The sequence below is a fragment of the Corapipo altera genome, unplaced genomic scaffold, assembly GCF_003945725.1.
Source record: "Corapipo altera isolate COAL_440 unplaced genomic scaffold, ASM394572v1 2, whole genome shotgun sequence".
Lineage (NCBI taxonomy): Eukaryota > Metazoa > Chordata > Aves > Passeriformes > Pipridae > Corapipo > Corapipo altera.
In genome coordinates this window covers 5570363-5582427 of record NW_020884890.1, presented here as the reverse complement: position 1 = coordinate 5582427, position 12065 = coordinate 5570363, and the positions used below count along the sequence as shown (strand labels likewise).

Here is a 12065-nt window from a genome sequence, read left to right as displayed (position 1 = left end):
TCCTAATCTGTTGTACTTCTAAGGTATTTGCTGTATATATTGTAAGCTTAGGTTGTAATGGATGGAGAAGAAAAACACACTAGATCTCCAGGCTGTCCAACTGAGTTCTCAGCTGAGTCCTGGGTGTGCTAGTTCAGTAAGTTCGTATACCTAGCTGCTTGATATGTCACCGGTGATGCTGAGAATGTCAGAGCTCTTGACACTCACTAGGTAGCACTGTTTCTTGCTTCTGACAAGACAGTGCTGGTGTCACTGGCTTTTGAAACAGCTCAGATGAACTGCTTATTGCTTTTGATGGTGTGTGCATATGCATAATTTGTCAGAATAAGGTTTTTTGCCTCTTTACTTTGTGTAAGTTGGGACTTCAGCAGATTGGAAGCTGACGTAATCAATACTAAATTGGCTTGCATTACAGTTTCTTTCTGTGCAGAGTAGTGTGAAGTTTCTATATTGGGGCAGGTCTAAATGATGATGAAATGCACACATCTTTGCATCTTGACATGTTTATTTAAGATAACATCTCACTATTTTAGTGTAGTGTATGTTTCCTAGAATATTATTCTGGTCCTGTATGCAACTTAATTTGAGAAATAAAATGAAGAGCATTTACAGTGTTTTCAAGTTCTACATCTGTATTGTGTTATAAATGTTGTTAACGCTTTTCTGTAGTTGAGGGAGAAGCAATTCTTTGGCAGCTAAGCTCTGTTGGGATTTCCATTACTAGCTACTTCTTCCTGTACAATGACTGTGCCACTTAAACATCAGGTCTTACTGTTGTTTTTCTTGCTTAACCTTGGTTGGTGTGCATTTGAATGTCTCATCATTTACAGAAGAGACCTTGTTCCAATACTTACTTGGAAGCAAATAACGCAAACTGTCCAGTTCAGGCTTGATTTTTTTCCCTTAGGCATAATTAAAGCAATGCAATCTCTTAATTTTTAACATTAGGCAATTTAAATGCTTTAGTGTTATGTAGTATTAACTTATTACAGTCAGATTCTTTTGTGATGTATTTTAATGCAAATGCCTAGAAATTTCTTAGTTGAAATGCTGTCAGACTTGAGCCTGACAGTCTTCAAAGATTTATTTGTGCACCTGGCAGACACTTCAGGTGTTGCTTCTGCCCCCTGCTGTGAAAATATTTTTCATCCTTCCTTTTTGCTGATTACATGTCAAAATGCATGTGTACTTTTCTACTCAAATTCCAGTTGGATGATAATCTAATTTAGTTCACACATTAAATTTTAAAAGCTGAATGTAAAGTGACCTACTGGAAGTCTTAATACAGTAACAAAAAGGAAGGTGGTGCTGACTTTCTGAGATAATAGAAAAATCAAGTATTCATGATATGTTATCAAGCCCATATTCTATAAGAGTTTGAGTACTGAGAGAACTGGTAAAGCAAGTGCCAAACATCTTTAAGTCTTGTGGTAGCAGTCATTAAGGAGTATACTCACTTGCACTTTCATATCTCTCCGTATTAGTCATGCATCTTTACAAGTGAAAGGGCTTGATCTTACCAGTTTAGAAAAAGCCTGCGTGTGGGAATTGAAAGGAGCTTTGACAGTGCTGGATGTTTTTGTTCACCAATTCAGTTATTTTGGTGTGTTCTCTAGCTTTTAAAGAGTTTTGCTTCTGGATAACTACTGTCTTGATATTGATCACACATAGATTGGATCCCACAAGACTAAAACAATTCTGGCTATGTTTAAGCTGTACTGGCAGGTTTGGACCTTTGGACCTTGTATTCAATCCCTGAGTTTGGCTGCCAACCATTGTTATAAGACATTTAGCTTCCTTAAACCAGTAGTTCCTCTCTAGGAGAAAGAGGGAATGGGTGCAAGAGCTTGACGTCAGCCGTCTGCCTGACTGCTGTTTCCAACACAGATTTGTATTTTCACTTTCATTGCTTCCACACTCTGAACCATTCCCCAGGACTGAGTAACATAGTTACTTTTGCTCTTGTTCAGATAGGGGCTATCAGTGCTGCTGGGTTTGGAGTTGTAGGATTTAAGTTGCTAAATTGAATATTCGTGTAATTCAAGTCTTGCTCAAACAAAGTGAAGTCTCATACTTTTGAAAAGGGAGATGATAGATGAAACTGGGTGAATAACTAGAAAAACAGAAGTTACTGAGCTGTAACTGAGCATAATAAAAAGTAATTTGTTATTCTTATGTCTAAGTACTGTTTCATCTGTAAATGTAAATTTTAATCAAAGATATTCTGTGATAGAAATATTGTGTGTACTGTGTCCACCTCTTTGCCCCACAGCACAAGAAAGCTGTTAGAACAGGGCCACAAAAATGCTCTAGAACACCTTCCCTATGAAGACAATTTGAGAGAGTTGGGGTTGTTCAGCCTAGAGAAGAGAAGGCTCTGGAGAAATGTTATTGCAGCCTTTCAATATACAAAGAGGTTATAAAAATGGTGGAGAAACACTTTTGACCAAAGCCTGTAGAGACAGAACAAAAGCCAACAGTTTTAGGCTGAAGGAGCGTGGGTTATAATTGGACATGAAGAACAAATTTTTTGGGGTGAGAGTGGTGGGACTCTAGAACAGGTTGCCCAGAGGGATTGTGGATGCCCCAGCACTGGAAGTGTTCAAGATCAGGTTGAATGGGGCTTTGAGCAACTTGATCTGATGAAAGGTGTTCTTGCCTGTGGGCAGGAGGGATGGACTAGATGATCTTTGAAGGTCCCTTTCAACCCAAACCATTCTGTGATGATCTTAAGAGACTGTTATAAAGATACTGTGGGAATTAGCAGAACATACATGGGAGCTGCCAAAACTACTCAGTGTTCTTTCAGGTCTAAAATCTGCCTTTTATGAAGCTGTCATATGCTTATTCCTGTTTGCATTCCTGTTTGCCCAGTGATTTTCACTGTTGCTAGCAGTCTGGCATCTGTTTTATTTTTTTTTTTTAGACATAGCTTTTTTATACCCATCTATGTATATGTGTTCTTTAATGAGATTGTCTTGTAGTGTTATTTTGTTTCATTTGATGATAAATGCTTCTATCCTTTATTGCTAGATCTGGGCTGATGCTAATGTTTCAAGACAAATTGAAGACACTGTACTTTATGGATATTACAGTAAGTATTTTAATTTTTCCCAGTTAATAGGACCTTTAAGTGAAAGCATGAAGTTTTTAGAGATCATGCTGGATTGTCCCTTTTTGGTTAAACATTAGTCTTGTACTTGCTGCCCTTCAGGGAACGTTTTTACCTTCAAGAGCCCCCTAAAAATGCAAATATACTGAAGGCCAGTCCATGAAAAGGCTTCTGTTATATAATCTATGGTTAACATGTTTCCTGTGTGTGTATTCAGTGGTCCTATAAGGGAAACATGGTTTTGCTGTAACTTTCATGATACTTAATATATGCAGCAGTGTGAAACTTGCCCACCATGTATAAAGTTCAGGCAACCATGAATGTGACACTTTAAAGTGTTCAGGTTCAGCAACTGCTGTGTTCAAAGTAACAGCTACTGTGAAGGAGCATAAAGGAGTTGATTCAAGAGTGATAATCCCTGAACAGAACTGAAGTTAAATAAAAAGGACTGAAATGAAATGTAATAATAAAATTTATTGTTCACCAAACCTCTGCATAGTCGTAGATCAGTTTTTTAGTTGTCCTTATGGAATTAATGAGTAGTAAGGGGCAGCTGTAGAAGAGTGCATATCCCTGTTTGAGTGAAATGCCTGCCTTAGTCAATGATACAAAGCAGGTAGTTGCCTGCTTTCTATAACATTTCTTAAGACTTGATGTTTGGAAGTCTTGGAAGACTATGGGTTGGCTCTTTTGAATATATTTTTTTAGATCAGGAAATGGTTCTAAATACTGGACTTTTTAAGTTACACAATGTTTATTGCCTACCAGTGATACTGACTGAAACTAAAATGTGCAGTTTCATGCTGAGTGAAACCTAAAGTCAAAAGTAGTAAGACACTTCTGTTTTCAAAAAGGAACCTCTAAAAACTAGTTATCTTCCACAAAGATTCTTTAGTATATAATAGTGGTATTGCTTTGTATTTACTTTCTACTCTTTTTAGGTGTTATTTAACAGCCCAAGTATTTCACAACTTCCGATGCGGAGCAGTTGTGAAACTCTTTTGTGAACAGTTTTCTATAGATTAGTGGATTAGTGAGACTGATGAATTTCTGTAAAATGTTTTGGTCTGAGTCTCTTGGTAAATCCCAAACTAATCTTTGGAATAGATTAGAACTTTAGTTTGGAAAACTGTTTTTGTTTTGTCTGGACAGGTCTACTTGAAATATTTTAGGAGGCATGTTTTATTTCATAGCATCCTCCAGATGGTGGTAGAGATTTAAAGATGTTTTTAAAAACATTTTTCTGTTGTTATCTTAATTTGAGGAGTTGATAGACATTTTTATAACTAGAGCTACAGTGAAGTGAGCAGTAATAGGTAACTTATTTTTCAGAAGTCTCTATTAGTAATATACAAAACCACAACTTAATACCTCTCCTACATAATCTAGTTCCCTGCTGCTGTTGCACAGCATAGTGAGAGGGATTGCTGAGAAAGATTAAGTTAAACAATTTTTCCAGTCTTGCAGTACTATTTTTTTCTACTTGTATCTTCTTGTAAAAGTATTTGGTCTTTTTTTTTTTTTTAACAGGCAGGATGAGCAAAACTGAAGTATCCTTTTGTACTTAAGGACATGAATTCCAGTGTTTTCTTTTGTCTCATTAAAATGCAGTGATAACTATGTTACTACACCACTTGACTCCTGCAGTTATATTGGCAACTTATAGCTTAAATAATTGGTGCACTTCGGTCACTGCCCTTCAAGTCACTTCTAATTTTTACAAGAATTTGGAGGCTGTAGTTTAACTGATGTTTTAGAATATTAAAGATTACTTTGCTACTTGTATTGCATTTTACTGATAAAGCTGTAACTAAATGCAGAAGAGCTTTTTATTTTTTCTGTAGTTGTTAGCCCCCACAAAAAATGTTCTGTCTCTCATACCCACCTGGTTTCTTGGCTAGACTGGCACAAAAGTAGAATGAGTTTGTAGTGGTAGAATGATAAACAAGGTATTTTCAGAGTGAAGCTTGAAATAACGGTATTTTGAGGTGGCATTTCAGTAACCTAAAAGCTTTTTGTAAGAAACCAGTCTACTGATTGCTTTGAAGCCGTAGTGGCTTAGTGTGTTAATTGTCCTAAACCCAACTGTGATAGAACATGTCTGAAAGTACTTGAGTGATTGAGGAATGATCCATGGTTGTCAGATGCTCTGGAAAAAGCATGTTAATTTGTTTGGAAGGAAAACTCTTTTCAGAAAGTGTTATAATTGGGAACAGTCCAACACAGTTTGCTTTACGCCACAAGGAATGGGGTTGAAACAATTGACAGTAACCTGGAGCCATGTTCTTGAGTGAGTAAATCCTACTGTTGGAGTCATCTTAGCATTCAGTGTCCTTTGGTCAAGTTTTGTGAGTGGTGAAAGGATGCCATTGGTAGATACTCATGTTCCTGGGAGATAAACTGAGATCTCTTGGCCTGCATGTGTTAAGTGTCTCCTAACTATAGCATGGCAAGGACTGAGTGCTAAATTCCATGGGATCTCTTCCCGTGTGCTTCAAAGTCTATGCTAGACTTCCAATTTTCCATTTCTTTTTGTCTTTAATCAACAATAGTTAGTGTATGGTGGTTCCTAGGTTCAAGTTCTTGAATTTCAGTTAGAATTTATCCAAAAGGGTACTTGGTATTTTTCGGATGGAGTTTTGTCTGCTTACTGCAAACATTTGATACTGAGCCATTGACACAAGGTCTTGGGCTTCTAGGAATTCATAGGTGCAAATCAAATGTTACTGTTTTCGTGGTCTGGTCCTAGGAGAAGCCATTCTAAGTACTGTGAGAGATCCCCATAGCTGTACTTGGCAAATATTGTGGAGTTGCATCTGTAGAAACATTCTTCTAAGTGTGATCTTTCTATAAGCAATGTACCAGAACATAAAATGGAAGTCTATCGTAGTATTGAAACACTGGTGAACTTGTGTTCTTAATTGCCCTTCATACTGCTAGGAGAAAAAAGAAAACTCAGTCAAAACACTCAATAACATCGCTATAATTACTTGAAGACTACTATGGAGTCTAACTTTCTCATGGTTCAGGTGTCTTTGTATTGATATGGTTCAAATCAGCACGGTGAATAATTTTGACTTGAGATAAGAATTGTCTCTGAGGTACACCTTTACAACAGACAAACCTTACCAAGGAATTCTTGTGGAACATTACTTGACTGAGTGGCAGGACCTGTTGTTGTACTGGCTATGCAGTAAAGCATCCTGCAAGTGGTAGTGCTTCAAGCTTCTGATACAACCCAGAAAAATGTCTTGTAAAAGAAACTGAATCTCTGAACTAGAGCAAAGAGCAGTCCCAGATTTAAAACTGAAGTTCGTAGAAATGTGATAATGAAAGCCAAGAGTGTGTGTCAGGGCACAGGGGAGTTAGGGGGAAGGGAATATCTTTGTCACTTGACTGACTTTGTCAGTTGACTGGCTGTTTGCTGCTGGAAGACCTTGGTGTTTGAAGGTTAGCCTTTCGGGGAATAAACAGTGCTTTTACTGGGCAGAACAACAGGCAATTGAAGGCTTGCCCTTGGGTAACTAACTTGTATGAGCTGATGAAAGATGCTGCTTTTTCTTTTTCATGAATTCTGAAAATTAAAATTAAAAACCCTGATGATCAGTCTCCTGTCTTGTTGACAGGAACTTGACCACATTTTTTAAAGTTACCTTTGTAGTATAATAGCAAGAGCAATATTTTGCTTCTTTGACTGTGGGAGTTACAAATTTAGTTTTCAGTTCTAACTAAAAGATTCTCACAGGCAGTTCTATGATTGCACATGATGCATGAACAAGAACGTCTGTCTTGGAATTATTTTACTTGGGAAAAGCAAACGCAAAGTTTTTTCTGTTACAGTCCTATAAAATTATTATGGTAACAGAGTTACCTTAATGATTCTCTGTAAATAAAGTTACCCACACAGTTTATAAAGTCACTTGAATTTATGTTCCTTCCTTTGTCCTCTTGGAAGAAACATGGATGTGTGTACATTATGAGTAAGGTATTCTGAATTCAATGCAGTATAACTTGGAAGTGAGGATGTCTCTGTGCTTGTGGTGACCTCTGTGGGCTGATTATTCTGATCTTTGATTCACAGAATGTTCAGAGTTGGAAGGAACCCACAAAGATCAAGTCCAGATCTTGAGTGAATGGCCCTTATGGGGATTGAACCCACAACCTCGACATTATTAGCACCATACTCTAACCAACTGATTCAACCCACTCTCCCCATTAATGGTGCATTTGACTTAACTTGCCTAATTTACTGACGCATTGTGGTCTAAACCTAGTCTAAAAAATTAGATTTTAGAGACTTGATTTCTGAAAGCATTCACAATATTGAAGAAGTGTGACTACTGCTCTACAATGTGCTAAGGCTACATTTCAGAGACTGAATTTTTAAGGTGTTCTAGAGCCCTGAATCATAGACTCATAGAATCATCCGGGTTAGAAAAGACCTCTGAGATCATCAAGTCCAACCCTTGATCCAACACGGCTGTGGTTACTAGACCATGGCACTGAGTGCCACATCCAGTCTCATCTTAAAAACCTCCGGGGACGGTGAATCCACTACCTCCCTGGGCAGCCCATTCCAATGTCTGATTACCCTCTCTGTAAAGAATTTCTTCCTAATATCCAACCTAAACTTCCCCTGGCAGAGCTTAGGACCATGCCCTCTTGTCCTGCTGCTGGTTGCTTGGGAGAAGAGACCAACCCCCACCTGCCTACAACCTCCTTTCAGGGAGTTGTAGAGAGTGATGAGGTCTCTCCTGAGCCTTCTCTTCTCCAGGCTGAACAACCCCAGCTCCCTCAGCCTCTCCTTATAGGACTTGTGCTTGAGTCCCTTCACCAGCCTTGTTGCCCTTCTCTGGACCTGCTCCAGCACCTCAATATCCTTCCTGAACTGAGGTGCCCAGAATGTTATACTCTTGGCTAATATGAGAATTTATGAAGTAGGGAACTTGTTCCTCTTCTTACCATGCCATACTAACTCAGCACTCTAAACAGTAGGTACCTTTAACACTTTGAAATATTTTTTTAAGTAATGAATTATAGAAAGAAAATCCTAATTCGTATTTAGGTTCTAGGTGGCAATACTTGATTTGCCTCCTATACCACCTTAAGTAAAAATGCTGAGGTAGATTTCTTTGAAGCACATGAGTATGATGAGGAGTGCACTAGCCAAGATAAGAGGTCACCAACTTAGGTTGGGGATGAATATATTAGTTAGTGGTGGAAAGGTGCCAATTAGTTGTGCAAAATAAGGTAAAGATGAAAAATAGCCGAAGATCACAGGTCTTGGGTATTTTTACTTAGCCCTTCAATGGTGTGATTTTTGTGCTTGCACAAGCAGCCTTTGTTGTGTGATACTTCTGACATTTTGAGGGCTTGGTAAACTATTTCAGAATACCTTTCTTGTGGGGTGCAAAGACTGTAACATACTGTTCGATGGTTTTTAGTTTCTTAATGGACTTCAATAGTGTTTATAATGCAAGATACTTAAAAGTATTGAAAGGTTTTGCTAAATAATGATGTGCTAAAACATATGTAATGTATAATACAGAGAGCTGCAGATTTAAACTTGAAATTCTGTATCTGAAATTGGTCTTTCCTTTTCATATCACTCTCTAATCAGCCATTTGATGTTGACCAGCTGTCCTAATGTCTTCAAAACTTGCCAGTTAGTATTTGTGAAGACATATATGAGAAAGTCTTCACCTCTGTTAAATTAGCTGGTTTAAACTTTCTTTTGTGATCAGCTGTGCATCAAAGTAATACGACAGTAGGACTGTTTTGGTTTAGTGGCTACTCAGATAAATGTCTGTTGCAACTTCCAATTACTTCTTCCTCTAAAAAGTCATTCCTAAAAAAGGAATGTGAAGTTATGACACTATATTGCTACAACTTGTTTTGTTTTGGGAATTGAGGTCATCAGTGACAGAGCCACATCTTCCATCTATAATGTACTTACATTAATAGTAGAACATCGCCGGAAATTGAACCCAGTGATCAAAATAGCTTTAAATGTGTTTTTTTTAATCTATATTTTCTGTGTACAACTTGTTATTAGGTGGCATAGCTTGCTTTCATTTACTGTCCTCTACACTAACTCCTCCTCAGTGTGCTAGTACTGCATATCACCTCCCTATGTGGTGTGATTTTTGGGGTGTCCTGCAGAGGGCCAGGAGTTGGACTCAATGATCCTGATGGGTCCCTTGGAACTCAGTATGTTCTGTGTTTCTAGGAGTTTTATTACTTTTAATCTGTTTATTACTGTTGAAGATGGATCTGAAATCCTTAGTCTGAAAGGGTTAACTCTATCAAGTCCTTAGGAGTTCACAAAACAGTAACAGTTCATATGCTGGCTAGTGAATTTTATTAACTTTTCAATGCTTGAAATTAATAACAGAATGAGAGGAAACTAATATTTTATTCTTTCTTTGAATTACTATGCAGTAAATGAAGTGCCAATGTAACTTTGTCTCTTCACTTAATTAAATTTTTTTTTCTAGCTTTGTACTCGATCATACTGTTCTGCGTCTTTCTGTGGATTCCCTTTGTCTATTTCTATTATGAGGAAAAGGAAGATGATGATGGCAACACATGCTTGGTAAGTTTACTCTAGCAAATGCACGAGCAGTGGAAAGACAAGTGAATACAGCCAAAAAAAATGAAAGCAAGAATGATTGTCTAACTTACGTACTACAGTGTTAATACCATTTCTAAGTCTATTGTAACAGTTTCTTAAAAATACTGGAGCAGCTCTTAGTAAGACTTAGTCTGGCATTGTCTACTCTAAGCACTGTAGTCTTGCATGAAATGAAACTTAGTGAGATGAGTAATTAACATCTGTATTTGCATGAGTTCTTTAAACTTTCTAGAAAATCTTTTGAGCCAGATTTCATATACAGGAAGTTAAAGCTTCTTATGTGAGCCTTTCTTTAGAATAGGAAACATATATGGACAGGTTTTAAAGAAGAGGACAGGAAAATGATACTGATTGCGAGATAAGTACTCAAATTTAGTGTCTTTCTACTGAATTGTTTACATTTTTTCTTGAAGTAGGCAGTAGTAATTTGCCTGAAGCTATAACCACTTGGTTATATTTGTAATGCACTGAAGGTTTTTGAAATGCTTGACTTTCCAGGGTATACAATAAATGCATGCCAGTGAAGTGCCAACTTCTCAAATGAAAATACTTTTCTGAAGAACCTTTTAGTCGTTGATCGTGACTGTTTTCCCTTCCACTCAGTTGTAACCTTAACATGAGAAAACTAATCATAGCCATAATATAAAGTATTTTCTTTTAGACTATACTGAACAAATGTACTCTGGCTTCTGGCCACAGTTGCTTAAGTACATAGGTTACGATGGAAGCATAATTCCATGTCATGGTTCATAGTTCTCAAGTTATGAGACTCTTCAAGAATGTGTACTTCTCACTTATATCTAAAATTACTCATGCTTTTTATGGAGATTTTTTTTTTTCCTTGAATACCTGTTATGCTAAGTATACTTCTTTTCATAGTTTGGACAAATCCCTTTATACTTATTTTATGTCAATATATTAACTTTCTCTTTAATACACAGCAGGTTAAAACTGCACTCAAATACACTCTGGGATTCATCACAGTTTGTGCAGTTCTTCTCTTAATTGGGTAAGTATTTGTATTGAACACTGTTCTGCGCAAGATTTATTTAGCCAAGTTCTGTTGTGTGCTTCTAAGAGTAAGATTGTGATACACTCAGTCTGTATAATGAACCATGTAGCTTAATCACTAATAGGGTTTAAATATCCTGAGAACTGGGACCTGAAAAAAAAGAGTTTAAGTGGAAGCTAAAATGGTTTCCTAATTGTGGAAATACTTGTGTTTCCAGGTTGACTGTATGTGCACTGTAAATGTATATCAAGGACATGATGGGTATGACACTACATTGTTACCTTGGTGTACAATTGGGAGTGAAAAATCTGTACTTGTTCTGTTTTCTGCCTCTATCAAATGCTTCATGGCAAAACAGTCTTTTAGGATATGACTAGGAGTTATGTGCTTATACTTTCCTAAATGGAAGTGTTCTCTGAAGGAATGTAAGTATAGTGTGGAGTTATACTTGATGTAATTTTGCCTTGTGTGATAAAGATTTTGCTGGCATTTATTTGAAAGGCCAATGTTACTGAAGTGAACAACTTACTTGTAGCAAGTGCCATTATTATGAAACTCCAAGCAGTATTACAAATTCAATTTCAGATCACCACTAAGTATGACATGGACACCAATATGGAATGTTTCTGATGTCTGCTGTGTGATAAGCTTTTTAGCATTTTGACTGCAGCAATAAAGTTGGTAAAGATTACAAAATATATGCTAAAATGATCCATGTCAAAGTACCGGAGCATGAAGTGGAAACTAGAGTGAAATTAATGCTTCTATTTGTATGCCATCTTATTGGCATAATGTTTTAGTTTTGATAAATATTAAAGGTATGTTTCAAACAAGTCTATTGTCCTTATTGTCTTATAACAGCATATTTACTGTTATAAGAGACTGAAGGAGTTGTCAGCTTAATCATGGTCTAGAAATATTACTAAAATTTCTGAAAAAAGCTGTTTCTGACTGTTGGCTCACATCATGGACATACATATATGTACTGTATAACATATCCAGTTCAGAAAATTTAGTATTATCTCTAGTAGGTGTCAGCTGAATCCTCAGTAGCTGTAAGCATGTTTGTTCTTCTCTTCTAGTAAGATAGAACTTGGTTCTTGACTTCCTAATTGTCCTTTGTGCAGTTAGGCTTATTCTTTAAGGTCTACAAAACTTGCAGATTACAGCAGTTTACATCATCCCCTCTGATACTGTACCATATGACAGTGAGATTGATTTGCAAACCACAGAGCTATAGTACTTGATCTTGGACTAAGTTACTGAACATTGCTTCTCCAGAGGTGCATAAACAGCAGGAGTGTCTG

General features: G+C 37.0%; 1 protein-coding gene across 2 annotated transcripts in view; it reads left to right on the top strand.

The window, feature by feature from the left end:
* The window catches only part of LMBRD1 (LMBR1 domain containing 1), a 71629-nt gene that overhangs the window by 5478 nt on the left and 54086 nt on the right, over positions 1–12065 (top strand). For both annotated transcript variants that reach the window (XR_003527909.1, XM_027645014.1), the window contains exons 3-5: positions 3034–3094; positions 9610–9707; positions 10688–10755. Coding sequence is in view for 1 of the 2 variants with exons in the window: in XM_027645014.1 (XP_027500815.1) it covers positions 3034–3094; positions 9610–9707; positions 10688–10755 (227 nt within the window). In the remaining variant the exon portion in view is untranslated. The remainder of the gene's footprint in view (positions 1–3033; positions 3095–9609; positions 9708–10687; positions 10756–12065) is intronic.